At 35.5% G+C, this 21,717-nt stretch overlaps 2 protein-coding genes across 4 annotated transcripts; both read right to left on the bottom strand.

Annotated features, from left to right (window-relative positions):
• Positions 1-7,476: 7,476 nt before the first annotated feature.
• On the bottom strand, positions 7,477-11,867 carry LOC102604537 (F-box/LRR-repeat protein At3g26922-like). 3 transcript variants are annotated; one of them, XM_006353945.2, is made up of 5 exons: positions 11,704-11,867; positions 11,442-11,493; positions 10,482-11,354; positions 10,270-10,404; positions 7,477-7,921 (listed from the first exon to the last, which is right to left on the bottom strand). In XM_006353945.2, exons 2-5 carry the CDS (start codon positions 11,484-11,486, stop codon positions 7,619-7,621), a joined length of 1,356 nt encoding a protein of 451 aa, XP_006354007.1. In that variant the 5' UTR covers positions 11,487-11,493; positions 11,704-11,867; the 3' UTR covers positions 7,477-7,618. The 3 variants fall into 3 exon arrangements, 2 of the variants coding, with proteins under 2 accessions (XP_006354007.1, XP_015167096.1); XM_015311610.1 differs by lacking the exon at positions 11,704-11,867 and adding an exon at positions 11,604-11,696; XR_001474221.1 differs by lacking the exon at positions 11,704-11,867 and adding an exon at positions 9,240-9,298 and having other exon boundaries at positions 7,837-7,921; positions 11,442-11,696.
• A 1,687-nt stretch (positions 11,868-13,554) lies between these two features.
• On the bottom strand, positions 13,555-16,941 carry LOC102597759 (probable beta-D-xylosidase 7). Its single transcript, XM_006354011.1, has 6 exons — positions 16,549-16,941; positions 15,631-15,933; positions 15,351-15,520; positions 15,148-15,239; positions 14,242-15,006; positions 13,555-14,150 (listed from the first exon to the last, which is right to left on the bottom strand). Exons 1-6 carry the CDS (start codon positions 16,939-16,941, stop codon positions 13,555-13,557), a joined length of 2,319 nt encoding a protein of 772 aa, XP_006354073.1.
• Positions 16,942-21,717: the final 4,776 nt, after the last annotated feature.

The following is a 21,717-nucleotide window of genomic DNA, read 5'->3' as shown; positions in this document are numbered from 1 at the left end:
TTTTTTACTATATCATTTATTTTCCTTTTGTAAGTGTAAATAAAATTTATAAATTTTAAAAAAATTAAATGTAAATTAGTAAAGCTATCATTTTATTTATAATTTCTTACGAAATTTGTAAAAAAAAATAGCATAAATTTTGATACTAATTTCAAAAAGAAAATATAACGGAAAGAGCATCAATGTTTTTGATAAATAATTACATAAGTTTTTATACTAATTTCATGAAATTAAAAAAACGGAAAGCATCCATAAATACCTATATAAATACATATTCTTTCCGTCAATTTATACGATATTTTATTCTTGAAATTCAAGCTAGGTGAAATTTTTCATCACTTTAACCTTTTTTATTTTTCTTGCTATTTAATTTTTGTGGACTTCTCAAAAATATACGATACTATAAAAAATTTATAAAAAAAATATGCTTTGTATCTTGCTATCAACATCTTGCTCCATGATTCAAATTCTTTTCTTACCTACCGAGCATGTATCAAAAAACAGTTTATCTACTTTATAAAGATAGAAGACGTAAGGTCTGCGTACCTTGATCCTAACCTCTGCAACCCCCACTTATAGAATTACACTGTATATGTGGTATTCTTGTAAATAATTATGAAGATTTTTTAAATTTTATAGGTTAAACAGTGCGTACATATAGTTTCTTTCAAAAATGCAAATCATTAATATCTTGGTGATGATTTTTTGAACGCAATTCTTGAATATCAATGTTGTGATCTATGATAATTGAGGTAATTAATATGATGCTATGGATCTCATACAATTTTTCCTTTTTGATTTGATAGTATGGAGAGTGATACAAGGATAATTCAAGAGAGGATAAGCAACAAGAAGTTGAACAAACTTAGACTAGGAATCACCTTTTATTGTGATGAATGTGTGGGTATGGTAAAATTAGGTTAAGCTCCGTTAAGCTTTTTATGTTTACTTTGAATGATATAATGTGTTTACTTTGGGAATGGAGGTACTTTTATTTTTCTACTTTGAAGAGCCTTTTGGACTTTTAGTTACTTCGAATTTTTCTATATATTTCTGTTATTTTTTAAAATATTATTACACTTATACGAATAGGCCTTAAGTTGAGGTCTTAATTGTAGTACAAATGAAAAATTGAAACGATAATTTTGATTTTTTTCTGGCAATGAATATGTAAGCTCCCCTATGAGTACATCCCTTTGTAGTTTGGGCTAAGCAAATACCAAATTGAACTACCACTAAAATTTCTGAGCCATTTCTGAAAAATGTGTCATCTTATGACTGTTGAGTATGATTTCAATAATGTCTTTGTTTTGCAACAATAGAGTTCTATAATAAAGCTTATAACAATTTTAGATTTGATGCTAGCTCTCTTGCAAGTGCTCGTCTATTAGGGAGCATCGTGAATTGAGCATGAGAGATTCTAATGATGTATTTATCGTAGTACTTATACTTCTGAAACTTTTACGTATTTAGGGAGCATTGTTAATTGAGCATGAGAGAAATTCTAATGATGTATTTATTGTAGTACTTGTACTTTTGAGCCTTTTATCTATTTATAAAAATAGTTTAGCAATATTGTATCCTGTTCTTTTATTTGTATAGCAACAATATTTGTTCATTATAATCAAACTACGATAGAGAAAAGTTATAGTTTTTTCAAAATCATACCCGTTGGGCCCGTGCATAGCACGGGCAATTCTTATCTAGTTAACTAAGAATTACAAACCGGAAAACAGAATCAATAAACTTGTGTCCATTTTCGACAAGTATATATAACTTTAATTATTTTTTTTGACGATTAACTAAGATATTATTTTAATATGTGGTTATATAATAAATTAGTTGATAATAATTTGTGTATGTGTAATTTCAGATTTTATCCATATTTGCGTACCCAGTCGATGAATTAGGCCTCATGTTCATGTCTGTCATTGGTACATTTATGAAGTCCTTAGGATACCAAGTTATTGGTAGCCCATGTATTTCACAATGCCCTGAAATCCTTGGAGTAACGCAGGGAATGCCAAAGTAATTCGGAATCGTTTGCTTTTGGACCTATTACAGGAAGGGATGTTGCTTAGAAAGTGGAAGGGGTTCGGCATAATTTTTTAGAAGGACAATGCCATTTCTTGCTGCTTTAAGGGATAGATCCTGGTGCTCTTTACTACAAATCTCTGCAGGAGAAATGTCACCGTATTCCAGTGTTTTTGGATCACCATTGAATAGTCCTAAACTCATTCTAATGGAGAAAATATTGCGAAGAGCTCTGTCTGTCTATATCAGATTCTTGTAATTTCTGCTTCTCCAAAGCTAATCTTGTGTAGTTTGCCACGAATGTACCGCAGTTCACATCCATACCTAAATTGCAATTGGCAAGGAAAAGGTCAGATGGTTGAGAGAAATTGAACTTTATGTAGTGATGAATCTTACAAGTACAAGCTTTATCACTAGTAAATAGGTTCATTTGCTATATAGATTCAGTAACAGGAAAAACATCATTGAGCATCGCAATCTAATACAATGTAACTTCTCAGCAATAGACAATAGTTAGTTCTAAGATTGCTGAAATCATATGCCATCTTATAAGGAGTAATATCAGACATTTATTTTTACCAGTTGAAACCCCACTGTCCGCGAGCAGCCGTGATGCACTCACACTCAATCACGATGATAGTAGTTAATCTAGGAGCTAAGGCTTGAAGAAGAAGAAGGCTGATTCTGGGATTCAACCGAGAAGATTAGCTAAAAGGATGTAGAAGAGAGAAGAAAGAAGAGATTGATATTATTCATGAATGAGTGAATCAGTACATTTCCCATGTATTTATACAACTAATCAATGGGTAAAATGACTAAAGAAGAATACAACAAAAGTAACTAACTAACTAATTTCTTGACAGCTGAACAGTGTTAACTGCCTAACAATTTAAACAGTTTTCTAACAGATTTCCAGATTCCCTTACATGCATTTTAACTCGACTACATATACTTGCATCAATACCCCCCATTTGAAGAATAACCTTGTCCTCAAAGCTGGAATGAAGGAAATCGATGTTGCAACTCTATGAGAATTTCCCAGGTGGCCTGGGCTGTATCAATTCCCAGCCATTTAACTAACACCTGACAAATAGCCTTATTACCCCTCTTGATCATCCTCGTCTCTAATATAGCCTCAGACAAGGGGCAGTAGGGATTAGACATATGTAACACTGGAGGGTGGTTGAGTACAACAGGTACTTCATGGCATTTTTTCAACTGTGATACATGAAAAGTAGGATGGATCAACACATCTGCTGGGAGCAAAAGCTTATAAGCAACTTCCCCAATCTTAGCATCAATCAGATAGGGACCAAAGTACTTAGCAACTAGCTTGTTAAAGGGTCTAGTGGCCACAGAGAACTGCTTGTAAGGCTGTAGCTTTAAATAGACCCAATCACCCACACTAAATTGTCTGTCAGACCTGTGTTTACTGGCCAGATCTTTCATTCTTTGTTGAGCCCTGGATAATTGGAACTTCAGCAAGGCAATAATAGCTTCTCTAGCCTCCAGGGACCTATCAACCAACTCATTAGAGGATTCACCAGCCAAATATGGAAGATGAATAGGTGGCTTTTGACCATAAAGAACTTCATAAGGGGGGGCATTTGATAGCTAAATGATAGGTTGTGTTGTACCACCACTCAACAAGAGGCAAGTGATCAACCCACTCCAAGGGTTTATCTGAGCAGAAACACCTCAGATAAGTCTCTAAGGTCCTGTTCAAGACCTCAGTCTGACCATCTGTTTGAGGATGGTAGGCTGTAGATTTATGCAACTGAACTCCTTGCAAGGTGAACAATTCTTGCCAAAAGGAATTCAAGAAAACAGTGTCTCTATCACTAACTATAGTAGAGGGAATACCATGCAGTCGAAACACATTGTCCAAGAAGCTTTGAGCTACACTCTGAGCGGTGCAAGGATGCTTTAAGCAAATGAAATGGCCATACTTACTCAACCTATCAACCACCACTAGAATGACATCCTTGCCTTTAGATTTAGGCAAACCCTCAATGAAATCTAGGCTAATGTCAGTCTAAACACCTTCAGGGATAAGTAGAGATTGAATTAAGCCAAGATAAGCTGAGGCATCATACTTGTGTCTCTGGCACACATCACATCTATTAATGAAACTCCTGATATCTAGGACCGTGGTCTTCCAGTAGAATAGGGATTGCAATCTCCTAATGGTAGCATCCTTTCCAGAATGGCCACCCTGAGGTATAGAATGCCACAACTGAATAATGTGTTCTCTCAGCTGAGGGTCAAATCCTACCACAAATCTTCCCTTCCACCTAAGCTGAGAATTAATCCAAGTAAAGAATTTATAAGGCTGTACTATCAGTTTAGTGATCAAGGTCTGTAAAGCAGCATCAGAAGTCCAAGATTGTTGAATATGATAGAATAGTGTATCATGGGGTGTAAACAAAGATAAAACCAATAGCTCTGCCTCTTAATTCTTGGAAAGAGCATCAGCAGCCTTGCTGTCCAGTCCCTTTTTGTATTCAATAGTAAAGTCAAAAGCCATGAGCTTTGAGATACCAGCCACCTAGAAATCAGTGTGTATGGTTTGTTCTAGCAGATGTTTCAATGCCTTCTGGTCATGAGTTCGGACAATGAAGGGTCTACTTAACAAATAATGTGACCACTTAGTCACAACAAAAACCAATGCCAACAATTCTCTATCATAAACACACATGGACTGGTGTCTAAGGGCCAGTATTTTACTAATATAGGCAATAGGGTGCCCCTGCTGCATCAGGACAACACCAATACCTGTACCACTTGCATCTTACATCTGTTTCAATAACAAAAGGTTCAACATAGTTTGGCAAGGCCAGAACATGAGCAGTCACTAAGGCTTCTTTGAGAGTCATGAAGGTTGCAGTAACTTCTTCGGTCCAAGCAAAGTTGTCCCTTTTAAGTAAGTCATGTAGAGGTTTGCATATAGCTCCAAATCCCTTAATGAACCTCATATAGTACCCTGCTAGACCAAGAAAACCTTTGTGTTGCTTGATGGTAGCAGGCAGTTCCCAGGCTTGAACTGCAAATACCTTCTTAGGATCAGTTGCTACTCCCTTAGCATTGATAAAATGTCCTAAGTACTCCACTTCTTTTACCCCCAAAAGCACACTTAGATGCTTTAGCATACAACTGATGGTTCTTCATCAACTCAAACACAGTTCTTAAGTGATCCACATGAGCAAACATATTTCTGCTATAAACCAAAATGTCATCAAAGAAAACTAACACTGATTTTCTGAGTAATGGTTTGAAAACTGAATTCATAAGACTTTGGAATGATGAAGGAGCATTGGCTAACCCAAAGGGCACTCATAATGACCCTCACGAGTTTTGAAAGTTGTTTTATGCACATCAGATTCTGCCATTCTCAATTGGTGATAGCCAGCTCTAAGATCAATCTTAGAGAACCTCAGCACCCCCAACTCATCCAATAGATCCTCAATAATAGGGATTGGGAATTTATCCTTCATTGTTAAATGATTCAGATCCCTGTAATCAATACAAAGTCTCCAACTACCATCCTTCTTTCCAACTAACACAACTGGGGATGCATATGGACTAGTATTGTGATGTACAACCCCTTGGTCTAGCATCTCCTGTACCAACTTCTCAATAATATCCTTCTTCACTCCAGGAAACCTGTAAGGTCTCTTACTAATAGGTACTGCATTGTCTATGAGTGGAATTATGTGATCTCAGAGTCCTCTGTGAGGTGGTAGTGCAGTAGGAATATCAAATATACACGTGTGGCTATATAATATTCCTATTAGCAAGTAATATTTTTCATATCGAAATTGGATTTGTACATATATAATATGTTTATAATTCTATAATGTGTGAATAAATGTTAACCAGTGGTAAAAAAATGGTGTTGAAAAATGTGTGATAAAAACAAAACAAGTAGATCAAAGTTTTGCAAAAAAAAAACACACCGAGAATAAAACAAGCTAGACGTCGTGAACTATAATACGATGCAAGATGATCGATAAGAAAAAGATTTCCTTAGTTGAAGCACAAACAAATAAAGTTGAATTGAATAGGACTTCGAGTAAGGAAAATGACTGGGGACTTCAAATAAGGCATTAGACAAGACACAGTTTTTGGAAACGAAAAAGAAAGTATAATCCTGATTAATTCAATTGGGGTCTGGATCATTAGTCCCTTTATATCATCTCAAATACTTATCATATTTTAAGCGCAAACTCAAAGAAAGTAACTAGTACCTTAATGACAGGAAGAACCTCATTAGAAGATGAAACACCACCAAAAGAATTGACAATTTGGTAAAAATGACTCATCAAAGGTTGAGTAAATCCTTTGCATTAGTACTACAATATAACTAAGTGAAATTTAGATAGTCACGTACTTCTGAAGCTAGAAACTGAATTCTTTTTAAAATGGAGTTGAAACATTTAATTTTTAGCTTATAACTATTTTGTTTATAGACCATTTTTTTGCTTACAAATGCAACTTACTCTTGTATTTTAATTTTACCGCCAGTGGAAAATCTTTTGTTTCTCGCTTTTGAAATATGGATAGAGCCACCTTTTGCTACATTATCGAGGATATGGTTGGTTCATGTGTATTTTCATAAACTTAAAAAAATAGAAGTGACAAATCTGTACTTATATCTATATGTAACAACTAATTGTGATTCAATCTTTTTTTCAAGATATTTTCATGAATACTAATCCATCTTCTCTACCTAATGTAACAGGTCTCAATGTTATGTTCAAAGACCACAATAACTCACCTTAGTTAACCTTTCGTACGAAGCATTGCATTTTTTTATCATGTAAATGAAATGTACATACCTATCTTGTAAACTTGATTCCTTAGCAAATATCATCAAACAATTAAGTAATATGTAAAAAGTTTATCTTCTTTAAGTACGTTTTACACTTTACGATACGTATTAACAATTCAACTTTTACTCAGATATTAAATTTTGATATAACGTTTTCCATGCCGCCAGCACGGGCCACATTCCCCTAGTACAATTAAAAGGATGAGTTCCCGGTGACGCTTTTGTGGCGAGGCATTCTCCTCAGCCAGAGGAATTCACCCTCTCCTCTTACGAAGAGAATTTAACCCGATCTGGATAGAATAATTTGTTGTTTTCAACCCGTCCAAACTTAATTTTATTTCTTCCTGAATGAACTTGATTGTACTAATTTATTCATTATTGTTGTGATTTCTTAATAATATATATACTTTTATGTTTTCTCACATATATTATGATCTTATCATTGAATCAAAACGATAACTTGTTTTAAATTTGTTAATAGTCTTCCCCATGTAAGCCCACCCTGCACCCCGCCACGAGTGATTTTTTCAAAAAAATAGTTTTTGATCCTACAATGAGATTTTTTAAATATAATTTACAACCAACAACACAGAGGAGAGGAGTGGATCCCCTTGAGAAAATTAGCAAATTCCAATATATATAAATTAGATTATACATGAATTCCCTCTGGAATACAATCAGAAGATTTTCCTTCAGAAGGCCCAAATAACTGGAAACAAACATACATATGTTTTTTCGGTAATTAACTTACTTTCACAATATCACCAACTCAATACGCGGAGGAACTTCACCTTCAAGTTGGAGCTTAGCAAAATTTCTTGACATTTGCTCCATTTCAATTGTCGAAAGTGACAACACAGGAGTAACAATTTGAGAACGAGGATCAATAATAATTTTCTCGAGCACAATAGCATTTTCCAAAAAATATTTAACGAGCTCAAATTCGCATGTACGGCCAAAATATCCACACAACCTGATCACTTTGAGGTGACGGAGAGGACAACTTACCATCTTCTTACACTCTCTTTTTACCCTCAAGGGTTTGAACCAAACCAACTGTCAACAAGAAAATTGAACCACAGTTACACAAGCATAAATATGACAAAAGTATATTGGAAATGAGAAGAATCACTAAGTTGGGCATCCATCAAGGTAAAAGCAATTCATGGGAACTTACGAGTTACAACATAACACTAGCAAAATCCACATACCATTACCCAGTATTCAGGTCAATTTGTCCCAAAGTCGCCCAGAATGGAACTAAAGATCTGGTCTCCTCTCCACTTCTAAGTTGCTCGGACTCTCCAAAAATGTTGCCGCACCTATGTCAGATCCTTCAATCCGACACGCACCCGTCGAACAGTCCGAGCAACATAGCTCCACTTAACTCCCTCCCTCATTGGAACTATTTATTATGTTTTCTTGGTATCTCTACTACTTAGCATCCATCTTTTTTTATCAAACCATGAACTGAATGCATAAATAACCACCAAAGTAGTAACTCGTTTAAAGAAATAACCTAGAACAGAAGTATAGATTTTCCATCCCTCAGAAAGCATCTATAGTTGCTCATCCGGACATTCATCACTCAAAATATAAACGTCGAAAACATCTAAACATATATCTTCTGCTATTTTAATCAAGGAGATCAAAGAAAGCTGCTGTAAACATTTATAATTTCATTTCAAATTTGTTCAAACAACAAAATACGTTTAGATAAGAGAACTTTTGGAGTTGTTCGTATTTTGATCTTATTTCCTCGAGTGCTTCAAACTCAAAGCATTCAACTTTTCTCTGACCCTTCAAAATCTCAAATGATTTTCTTTTCCAACATTAAAACCAGGTAACTTTATTCAAATATCACTTCGAAGTAAATTTAAAGGATTCTTGTTCTTGACTGTTATCAACTTCCCTGCTTATGATCACATTTCAGGTTAGCATTCTAAGAAAAAACTTAGATAGAGTAATTCTACAGTTAATTTTCAACTTTACAAATGTTGTTCAATGTGCTTACACATAAATTTTTGAAAGTTATTTTATGTCCCAAGGCAATGAGTTCCACAGGAAATAAATGACGGCTATCCTACTTTTCCTTTTACAATATCTTTTCCTAGGCCAATATACTCAAGGTATATGAAGTGAATGGTTGGTGTGCTGAGAAATAAATAATCGCCAAATTAGATAATATATCATATCAAAATGAAAGTTCTATTCAGGGAATCTATCCGTTAGGCTGCAGAACTTTCAGAAATAATTACTTGTTGACTATGAATTTTGCCATCAAAAACTTGTGACTTTCATCTGCAAGCTATTGAGAAATACTAAGACTCTAAAATAGCTTAATTACAGAAAATAAAATAAACTAGACATTTACCCCGTTACTTCATCCCATACCAGGTCCATATACATTGGAATCCAAAGGAACTTTCAAACCTGGAATTGATTTACCAATGAAATACTCAGCTAGAGTCTGTGAACATTGTATTCATGAAAAAACTGCTTTACACTAAACGAGGTTCTATTAAATTATCACAATACTATTTCTATCTCATCATTAACTATTTGAAATTTATTTCATAATAAAGGGCCAGCTTACCTCTTCAAAAATAGCTTGTTTCCCAACATAAAACCTCTACCTCAAGTATTCTCTATATCACCAGCTCCATTACCAGAAAATACCATCAATTCAAACACCTATTCCTCAGTCATTTAGTTGGAATACAAACTCCTGATGCTCCTCCTACCAAGTGTTCTCTTGATTCGCAACAACATTGTCCAAGTCCTCATCTCCACAGCCTCTATTCTACTCTATTCATCCTTCATAGGACTACCTATCCACTACCAATGGCAACTTAATTCTCAACCTTACTGCTGGCTTGTTCTGTTTTGAAATTGGTTCACAAAATGAGGACAAGTGGGTTAATAGTACGAAGTTTTTGGACAAGTTTTTCAGCAAGATAGTCATTGTACAACAAAATGTCTATGAAATGAAAACGTTGATTGACAGGGGAATCGGTCAATTACAAGTCGCCGACAGAATTAGTGATACCAACGAAATGCCAGAATCATAATTCCATTCTGCCACCATACCTCCATACCAAACGAGCTGTAAGATTTTAAGGCAGTAATTCGGTAAGATATTTTAAGTGGAAGAGTTGTGAAAGATCAGATTTGGTTTCAGGTGATAAATGCCTTAAGTCAACTCAGCTGTCCACAACCTATAGAAGAATGGACACCTACATAAGGAAGGGGACTACTAGAAGTAATACACACTCATGTCCAGCTTGTCATAACCTATTCTACCTGAGGTTGATTTGTGATGTAACTGAATTGAAGTGTTGAAGCAAGCAGCACTAATTTCTTGAACCAGAACTCAAAATGATCAAATTAAAATTGATACTTACCTTCAACTCAAATTCCTCCAACAGTGGCGCAGCCCCTATCACATGTGTGCAACCTAAGAGAGATGTGTCTCTCCATGCAAAAACATGAACGACAAATTTCTTGAGCTTGGTAAATTTAGGAAACTTGTAATTCCCCTGGGAGATATTGAAAACAAACCAATTAGCACATGCAAAGTAGTAGGATAGAGATTTCACAATTTTTGTTCACTAACCAATCCCAATCCATCAGAGGAAGTTATTTTGAGGACCTCCAGCTGAGAGAGAACACAGGAAATCGGAGCCAATATGTCTTTCAGAATAGGCCTGAATGCACCAACAATCTCTACCTTGATCAGCATAGGAGCGTTTGAGAGCAATAATTTGGTTGCTGCTGAAGCCACAAGTGTTACAAGGTTAGTATCATGGATTTTAAGTGATTCTAAACACTGGCAGCGCCAAATTTCCAAGTGTTTCAACTTGAGGGAAGGACCAATGACCTGCAAATTTACCAGCGTTCCAGATCCATGAACCACCATTTCTTCAAGAAACGGGCAGTTATGAAGGAAGAACTCAAGAACTTCGCCTGTCACATTTACTGACTTCAATAATAGTACCTTTACAGACATAAAATTATGCCAGAGAGGTGGCAACTTATGATTGAGACCAAGGAGCTGAGCCGGGAAAGTGTAGCAATAATCAAAATCTCGAGTCTCCTTCCCACCTTTTAACAAGTCCAACTCTAGCCTTTGGACTTGCCTAGCAAAGGCAAACTCAAGCCACTTGTCAATCTCATGCTGGGCAAATTTGTTTAAATCGAAGCAAACACGAAATTGGTCTAATCTATGTACTTCACACTTGTGTAAAGTACGGTTAACCCATCTCACATACTTCTTCATATGCATTTTCCTTAGTTTGTGATTCAAAAATACTTGGTGTAATGGTTCGGTGGCATCAAAATCAAGTCGAGGAATATATTTCCACACGGGTAACCACCTCTTGGAGAGGAGACTAATGTATGTTGCTTCCTTAATGGTAAGGAAAGACAGTATATGAACCAGAATATGATCAGGCAACTGACTAATGCGATCTTCTTGAGTGCAAGGACACTAAATATTAGAACAGTTTCATCAAATCAATGTATGAGACAAACAAATAAAAAATGCATAAAGCACAAGTCTTGTAGCATTAATTACCTTATTTAGAGCAAAATTAATGGAAAGTTGCTGTCTTTTCCCCATGAATTACCTGCATAACTTAGAATGAGCTAAAGTTTGCATTTTTCTTTGTTCATACAACTACCACAATCAATCACGACAATAGAGTTGTTTAGAAACCAAAAGAGAAAGAGTAAAAACCTAATCGAAGAAATTAAAACTAAAATATAGTCCCTGGAACAGAAAGAAAGAAAGAAATAGCAGAACAAAAGATGCAAGATTGCTCTTTTGGATAACATACCGCCGGAGATGGCTGTTAGAGATATATATATCGGAGAGCCGCGACAGAAACCAGACAGTAGCGGCGGCGGTTCTTACCAGTTGACTTCTCTGTTTACCCTGGGTCAGGGTATTTTAGGAATTTCCTTTGCTTAAATATTTTAGGGTACTTAAAAAAACAAAAAATACATCCCCTGTTATTATACTAAACAAAATACATTCCTCGACTAATTTAAAATTAAAAGTTGCAACAATCAATCACCCTTCTGTTTAGTTTCTGCCAAAAACTAACTGCCTCCACCTCAAATATCCCTATTCTATTCTTCCTTTCCGTCTTCAACAATCTTTTTTTCTTTCCTTCTGAAAAGCCTAAAGCTTTTGGATAGAGAAACCATATACTTAACTCTTTACACCTTTAACAATTGAAGAGCTATAGCTTTGTATTCTACGCTATATATAGTTGTGCTTCACACATAAAAGCAAAAATCAAGTCCATAATTTTTCTCTATCCAAAAGTGTTTCAATTGGTTAATATGATTGACGAGTGACATTAATTAATTTTTGTTCTCTTCATCTTGAAAGAGATTAACTTATTTTCTAAAGGAACACACAATACCAAAGATATGCTAAGCTAGGTCAAAATGCCTTTTACGTGTTAGGTAAAAAAATGAGAAATTAAAGGAGAAAATGATGTGGTTTATGTGTATGTCGTTAGTTTTTGACAGAAACTTAAACAGATGGATGATTGTTGCAACTTTTGAATTAGTTTAGGGATGTATTTTGTTTACTAGAGTAACACAAGGATGTACTTTAGGTTTGAATCATAATTCATGATGTTTTTAACCTAAAACTCCGTCTTTGTATGCGGATACAAGTGTATAAAACTATAAACCCCTTGCAAAAAGGGACATAAAGTATTACAAGACAACAATAACTAGGAAACCCTTGAGGTTAAAAAGAGAGTGTGGGCAGAGGCGGAGCTACAGTGTTCCAATGATGTCCGAAAAATTATATTGTATATATAAGTAAAATATTATTTAAGACGGTTAAATCTAATACATTGGACATCCTTGATACAATGAAATTCTACGGACCAGTGGTGTGAGGCATGCTCGCCAGCGCGGGTTTGAATCCCTGCAACTGAAGTATGCCTAACATTGTACTAATAGTTAAAGAAGATGAACAAAACTTCAAGGATTAAAAAAAGCTTCTATAATATAGCCTCGAGTAATTGTGCGAGCTACAAGGTAATTGAAATATCGTTCATTTTATATTCAAAATCATGTTAGATAATTTAGAGCACCAATTTCAAATAATTGAAGATACATTAAATAACATTAAGTTGACATTTCTGAAATTAAAGATTATGTAATTTTAATATATGCTTTCAATTAGCTTTTACTAAAATAATGTAGTTCATTTAACTATAAGAAATTGGATAGATAGATCAAGCGGATGAAAAATAGGAAGATCACCGGTTGATAAATTGACCAGTCTATTGATCTAAATCGACCACGAGGAGAAAAATATCATATTGAACTGCAAAAAAGGATATCAATCTTTGTATAACACACATCAATGAGAAAATCTATGTAACACAAACTCATAAGAACCATAGAAGCAGGAGGAACCAACTTCCATTTATGTCACTCTTCCTCATAAATTTTAAAAATAAATTCATCACGAAAACAACTATTCATTTCTCATTCCCACCTCTCAATTACCCAGTTAATCAATAACAATAAAAATCAAGAAATTAACATATTTATTCTGCTCAATAAGGTGATATTGAATCCTCTTTACAGGATTATAATGCACACTACAAGTATGATCTAATCATTAAGGACTGTATTTTTATATGTGATTTAAGGTTTCATATAGAAACAGTAACAGGATATTTCTTATCTCCCACAACAAGATAATATTTGCCTTCATCAATTACTGATATACCATGCTTATTAGCCCTGCTAAAGTGTTCACAAGGGCTCACAATAAATTTAATCTTACTTTTTTCTCTTGCACCTAAATGTACACTTTTGAATCCAATCAACTGCTTTCTTGGAATTTCATCATTCTTCACTTTAGAATGCCTAACAAACAACAACACAGGATGTTTACCACCTAGTTTCCCCTTGTTTCTCACCACAACCTTAACTGATATCTTCGCCTTGTTGCAAACCTCTGAGCCAAATTTCGAAACTGCAATATTATGAATATGTGAACCGTGTTTTCTTCTCTTGTCTGATGATGTTTGGTTAATGAAATAGAGTTTGTCATGGCTGACAGATGTGATGTTGTATGAATAATTTGTGTAGCTAAGACCATAGCCAAATTCATAAACTTTTGGCCCTTTGTAGAATTTGTAAGTTCGCCCTGGATATCCAGTCGATGAATTAGGCCTCATGTTCATGTCTGTCATTGGTACTTTTATGAAGTCCTTAGGATACCATGTTACTGGTAACCTGCCCCCTGTAAGGTTAAATGTGATTAGCATATTAAGCAAGTTTTTCGACAAAACGGATTAAGTACTAAAGATTATTGATGTTTAAGTTAAGTTAACCTGGATTATGTTCACCAAAAAGAATCTGTGTTAGTGCAGCTGCTCCACCTTCTCCAGGATAACCAATCCACAAGATGCCCCCGATTTTCGGGTGGTTCTTGGCAAAAGAAATATCAATAGGACCTCCACTTACTAACACTAGTATAACAGGTTCTACAGCAGCCTCGGCTACTGCGTTAATAAGAATCTCTTGTTGTCCAGGTAGTCCTAAATCTACGCGATCCCAGTTCTCCCTCTCCACTTGCTGGTCTAATCCCATTATTAAAACAACATACTGAGCCTTTTTAGCAACATCTACTGCTTCATCTATTGCAGCAGAAGTACAGTTGACAAAATTGCAGCCTGGATGGTAGCCTATGTTTTTCACAACGCCTTGAAATCCTTGGAGTAACGAAACATTTTTGCAGGGAATGCCTGCATAGTTACCTAAAAGTAATTCGGAATTGTTTGCTTTTGGACCTATTATAGCAAGGGATGTTGTTTTTATCTTAGAAAGTGGAAGAAGTTTGGCAGAATTCTTTAGAAGGACAATGCCATTTTTTGCTGCTTCAAGAGATAGATCCTGGTGCTCTTGACTACAAATCTCTGCAGGAGCAATGTCACCGTATTCCAGTTTTTTTGGATCACCATTGAATAGTCCTAACCTCATTCTAATGGAGAAAATATTGCGAAGAGCTCTGTCTATATCAGATTCTTGTAATTTCTGCTTCTCCAATGCTAATCTTGTGTAGTTTGCCACGAATGAACCGCAGTTCACATCCATACCTAAATAGAAGTTGACAAGGAAAAGGTCAGATAGTTGAGACAAATAGAACTTTTTGTCAATGATGTCTTTCAGTAACAGGAAAGACATCATTGAGTTTACAGAAAAGTGAGAGCAGAGAAATTAAATAGAGTACTACTTACCAGCTTTGAGAGAAGCTGCAACTGCATCTTCAGCTGTGTATCCATGGGAATCACGCATAACGCGAATTGCATCACAATCTGATACAATGTAACTTTTCAGCAATAGACAATAGTTAGTTTTAAGATTGCTGAAATCATTTAACATCTTATGAGTAATAACTTGGTATCAGACATTTGTTTCTTAATTTACATCAAAATTTTACCCATTGAAACCCCACTGTCCGCGAGCAGTCTTGGTCAGGAGATCATAGTTAGCGCAGTTTGAGACCCCATTGAGACGACTATAAGCACACATTAGACTGGTAGCTTTTCCTTCTTCCACACAAGTCTTGAAGGGTGGTTGAAATGAATCTGCCATATCCTGTGGTGTAACCTGAAGGACACATTGTAGTATTAGAAAACAATATCAATCTTCTTGGTAAACAAAAGGTGAAATTGAATAATAAAAGTAATTTAACATGTGATAGCAGGTTAGTTACTGACTTGAGCATCGAATGTGAAACGATGGTGGCCGTTCCAGTAATCCAAATCTTGAGCAGCAAAGTGCTTGCAGCAAGCTGAAGCTTGAAGATGCCCATCTTTGAGCTTCCCACCTTCAAAACTATCCCCCTGAAGTCCTCTTACATATGCCACCGCGTATTTTCCTACCATCATCGGGTCTTCCCCAGCTGTTTCTTGTGCTCTTCCCCATCTTGGATCCCTTAATATGTTCACATTTGGTGCCCAAAATGTCATTCCCTTTAGTTCACCTGCATTGTACACTGCTCTTGCCTCTCTCGAAATTGCCTACACAAAGTACAACATCTTATAATACTAGCTATTTAATGTGTTCATTCAAATTTCTGTATTTGCCATATAATTATCTGTTGGATCTTCTTACAAGTTTTATCGATCAAATACCAAAAGTTAATTTCAAAGATCGAGTGGTCACTCTAAGAAAAAATGTTTCCCAAATCAAATGGGAAGTAGCTAGTACTACTTTGTATACCCGGGGAAAAAATAGAGATGTCTCCTATGTTAACCATAAAATGTGGAAGTATCAACCAAATTTCATAGTCATTTGTTCTGAATGCTACAGGAAGAACATAAGCTAGATGACGGAACACAAATATTCAGATGTAGAAGATCATAACATGAGTGATTTGGCAGATTTGGTATATACTGAAAGGTCCAAATGATCAACTCTACATCATGATACTTTTACAACTATTCCCTCAAACTAAAGATTAAAAAAAATCTTATGTCAAGGGGATTCGAAAACTTAAATATATGCACACAAACAAACCCTCTATCCCTCCTCTGCTTAATGTTGTGTGTCAATTAAACGTCGCGTATAAAATCAACCAGAGAGTCAATAAAGTGTTCTGTAGCAGAGCGTAAAAAGAGAAAATCAATTTATACCTGAGCAATGCGATACCAGAGATGTTCATCAAAAGTTGAAGCAGTAATAATGATCTGAGGGAACTGAGTTGCAGCTTTAATACTTCCATTAAATTTCACCCCTAATCCTTCCATCGATAGGCCATGTAACGCCTCCGACCACCACTCATAAGCAGGGATATTTAGCCGCGGAATGGCTGGTGCAGTGTTACCCAATTGTGATATTTTCTCATCCAAATTCAGGCGTAAAATGAGATCATCTACTCTTTGATCGACGGGTAATGAGGAATTACAGAATTGTAATTTTATCGTATCTGGATTGGATGTGTCACATGAAAATGGAAGACAAGTTGATTCAGTATTACTGAGAAAGGAAATGATAATGGTGATCACAATAATTTTATGGAGTCCCATGTTTTGGATTAATTTTCTAATAGAAATGGGAAAAAAAACAAACAGAAAATATGCCCTATTTTTTTTGTTTTTGGGGAAGAAGAAGATGAAATGGTTATGTTTCGACTGTTATTGGTGGCGCCAAGTGCAGAACCTTTCAAAGGTAACGGTTAATATTTAATTAGGTGTGTTAATAAATTACTAATTAAATTCATGACATTAAGAGACTTTAGATTCAATTAATGATTCCTATAATTCATGTCTTAACTTATATGCATGTATGTTAAAGAGGATAGAACCAGGATTTACTAATCGAAGAATAACAGCACCTAGAAAAGCTGAGTTATTTCCTAAACCAACGGATCGGAAGAGGACAGTTGAGTAGAATGCATTGATATTCATCCCTTCAATTCTATGATTTTAGTATTGTTGGGTAGGTCTGGTAGGATGAGTGAAGCTTGTCAATTATTCGACGAAGTGATGGAGAAAGATGTGGTTTCTTGGACTGCTTTATTTTATTGCTATGAGCAATGTGGGATGTAGTATGTACACACAAGCTTTGGATTTATTTATGAAAATGGATTCTTGCTTACATACGAAATAATGGGCCCAAAGTACTGAATATAATTCTCGGTACAACTCTTGTTGACATGTAAGTGAAATGTGGTTGTGTGGAGAATGCATTGAAAGTCTTCAATGGAATGGAAGAAAAAGGGGGTTTCCTATTGGGTTGGCAATGAATGGGCAGGTGGAAAGATCACTAGACATGTTTCACGAGATGAAGGAATTAATGTGGACGTGTAACCCCTAATGAGGTTACGTTTGTGGCAGTTCTTGGTTCCTGTCGACATATGGGCCTGGTAGATGAGGGCCGCTCCTACGTTGATGCTATGACCAGATATTACATTGTTGAACCTAATATCAAGAACTATGTACGCATGGTTGATCTACTTGCGCGTTCAGGGTTGCTCAAATAAGCTGAAACACTTATTGACAGTATGCCTATAGCTCCTGATGTTGCCACTTGGGGTGCTCTTCTTGGAGCTTGCAGAAAACATGGTAATAGTGAAATGGGGGAAAGGGTTGGAAGGAAGCTCCTTGAACTTCAGCCAGATCATGATGGATTTCATGTGTTACTATCCAACATATATCCGTCAATTGGGATAGTGTTCTGGATGTTAGAGGAGCAATGACGCGGCAGGGTGTTGTTAAAGCTCCTGGCTGTAGTATGTGTTAACATGATTGTAGGAGTATCAACATGATTATAGTAAATCATGATTATAGAGATCCATAATAATTGTAGGGATTCATAATAAGGGAATATCTCTTTTACCTTGTATATATATTTGTTTCCTAGAATAGGTAGAAGGCTTAGTAAGCAATTATGTGTATATATATGAAAGCTGTACATCGTGAAAATTATTAATAAACAGAAGAATTCAGTTAGCAACATTATTCTTACTGTTCTTCATGGTATCAGAGCACCAACATCGAATTGGAATCGAAACGACACCCGAATAATTTTTTCTTCACAATGGGAGACCAGACACCCACCTCTCTTCCACAATCTGTCATCGTCCATCACGATAACTCAACTTTCCCAACGAGTATTGTTCTTGATGAAACAAATTTTTCCCTCTGGTCACAATTGATGGAGATGCGCATTGGTGCACGAAATAAAATCGGGTTCTTGACAGGAGAAAAAGTGAAGCCAACAACGAATGATCCGAGTTATGCGACATGGATTACTGACAATAACAGAGTTAAGAGTTGGCTCATTGATTCAATGAGCCCTCATCTTATGCAGCGATTTATCCGACTCGCCACAGCCAAGGAGATATGGGAAGCTATTGCAAAAACCTTCTATGATGGATCTGATGAAACTTGTTTGTTTGAGCTAAATCAAAAATCTTTCACTACGAAACAGAATGGTAGACCTTTGTCTACTTTCTATAATGAACTGGTTGAAATCTTTCAGGAAATCGACCATCGAATAGTCGCACAGGAGGAAGCAGTTGCTGGAGTCATACACACGCATTCCATTATGGCTAGGCTGTGAGTTCATATATTCCTCAATGGACTTGACGCAGAATTCAATCAAGTTCGTAGTGAGATTCTACGAAAGGATCCAAAGCTGGATCTGGAAAGTACATATGCATATGTTAGACGGGAATTTCAACAGAGGCAGACCATGGGAACTTCTCGCCCAATTCCGGAAAGCTCAGCCATGGCAGTTCACCGAAAGAAAGGAACACATGAGAGCACTTCATAGAATCTTGAGATATCTTAAAGGTGCCCCTGGAAAAGGTTTATTGTACTCAAAAATGAGGCTGCCACCCTTGAAGGTTACACCGATGCTGATTGGGCAGGAGATCAATCAACCAGAAAATCCTCTTCAGGATATTTCATGTTTGTGGAAGGAAATCTTGTCACCTGGAGAAGCAATAAACAAAAGGTTGTTGCTCGGTCAAGTGCGGAAGCAGAATTTCGAGGTATGGCACATGGCTTATGCGAACTTTATGGATTAAAGGAGTGCTACAAGATCTTGGAATTGAATGTTCAAGGCATGTAAGTTTATTTTGTGATAACAAAGCTGCTATCCAAATAGCTCAAAACCCAGTACAACATGATCGGACTAAACTCGTTGAAATTGACCGTCATTTTATCAAAGAGAAGTTGGACCAAAAGATAATTCAGTTTCCATTTGTCAAGTCAGAAAGCCAACTTGCAGACATTCTTACAAAGGCAGTCTCAGGGAGGATATTTCATGGAGTTATTGACAAGTTGTGTATGAGAGACATCTATGCACCAACTTGAGGGGGAGTGTTAACATGATTGTAGGAGTATCAACATGATTATAGAGATCCATAATAATTGTAGGGATTCATAATAAGGGAATATCTCTTTTACCTTGTATATATATTTGTTTCCTAGAATAGGTAGAAGTTTTAGTAAGCAATTATGTGTATATATATGAAAGTTGTACATCGTGAAAATTAATAATATACAGAAGAATTCAGTTAGCAACATTATTCTTACTGTTCTTCAGTATGATTGAACCAAATGGTGCTGTTCATGAATTATTGGCAGGAGACAAGTCAGATAAATGAAATCGAAGAAATGTTGGCTGAAATGAAAAAGCGGTTGAAAATAATGGACTATGCTCCAGCCTCCAGGCACAGATGAGGTTTTACTTGATATTGTTAAGGAAGAAGAAAAAATTAAGTACCCTGTTTAGACATAGCGAAAAGCTTGCAATCGCCTATGGGCTCATTTCTATGGCTCCTTCTCCTCCTATAAGAATAATCAAGAACTTAAAAATATATAGTGATTGTCATGCAGCTGCAAAACTACTAACAAAAGCTTTTAATCGCGAAATTGTGGTGAGGGATCAACATCAGTTTCATCATTTTAAGGATGACTCTTGTTCCTGCATGGAGTTTTAGTAGTTAATACCCTGTTGTTGGCCCTTAAGGAACTATTATGAAAGTTGTTCAACTTGAATGCCTTCCTTGCATAATTAAGTGGCCATTGGCTAGGGGCGGACCTAGAGGTGTTGAGAGTTCACCCGAACCCCCTCGACAAAAATTTACATTGCATACATAAGGTATTTTAAAGAATTTTTATGTTTATATATCGATTTTGAACTTCCTGAATGAAAAATTAGAGGTTGGGCCTCATTTGTTTGCACTTAATGGAGGTTTGAATCTTAATCATTCAAATTCAGTCCATTAAGTGGGTTTGGTTTTTAGGTCTGAATCTGAATGATTCAGATTTAGCTCATTAAGTCCATTTGTCTTTTTTTTTAAAGCCTCTTAATGGGCCTGAAAAGGTCTGAACGGATCAGATCTGCAGGAGAGTCTTTAACACCATTCAGACTTATTTAATAAGTTATAAAATAATACTTTATCGCCTCTCTCGGTCTTTGTGTGACTTTTGCTCTCACAACTACAAACTTTCTTCCTCTCTTTTCTCAATCAAACACCAATTTTTTCCTCTTGAACTGGTAAGTTTTCATAATCTATACAAGTATTTTTTTTATATTAATAATTTTCTTAGGGTGTATTGATGTTTGTCAAGAACACTTGTTGCAATAATATTTTTAGTGTATTGATGTTCATCAAGGTTTTTGAGTGAAAAAAAATATTATTCATAATTAAAAATAATAACTATGTAGAGGTCTCTTATTAGAATTTTATCTTAGGTCAATAATTTTATTGAGACTCATTGATCATCAAATCCGTTTGTGAGATAACACTAATATATTATTGTTGTTGAACTAGTTCGTGACAAAATAATGGAGCTCTTAATAATTCTCCATCCCAATCTTCAGTTTCAGCTGGAAAAAAACTTTTGGGGAAGAAAAAAACTTATTCGTCTGAATTGGAAATTGATGAGAAGATGATTACTGTTATGGAGTTATTGATTAAAAAATAGTGCACCTACATTTGAAGAATATATGGAAAAATTAGATGGACTTGGATGGAAAAAGTCATTATACAATACATGTGTTAGTATATTTTGTGAAAGTGTCCACTACAAAAAGGCATGAATGACGTTAGAGGTTCACAAGATAGAGAATTGGATAAAGGTTATCGGAAAAAAGATAAAAATTCTTTAGTTTTTCTAATTAGCCAAAATATATGTTAGGTGCTGATAATGTGATACCTTATTTATTATTTTTCAACTAGTATTTATCATACTTATTGAACTTTTTAATATTATATTGTGCCTATAAAATACTTTTTATTCGTGATTTTTTAATGTTATGCTTGATGATTATGATATTTTTTTAAT

Source organism: Solanum tuberosum, unplaced genomic scaffold, assembly GCF_000226075.1.
Source record: "Solanum tuberosum cultivar DM 1-3 516 R44 unplaced genomic scaffold, SolTub_3.0 scf00164, whole genome shotgun sequence".
In the NCBI taxonomy this organism is placed as follows: Eukaryota; Viridiplantae; Streptophyta; class Magnoliopsida; order Solanales; family Solanaceae; genus Solanum; species Solanum tuberosum.
The sequence above is the reverse complement of the archived record's forward strand: the minus strand, read 5'-3'. Positions and strand labels throughout refer to the sequence as shown.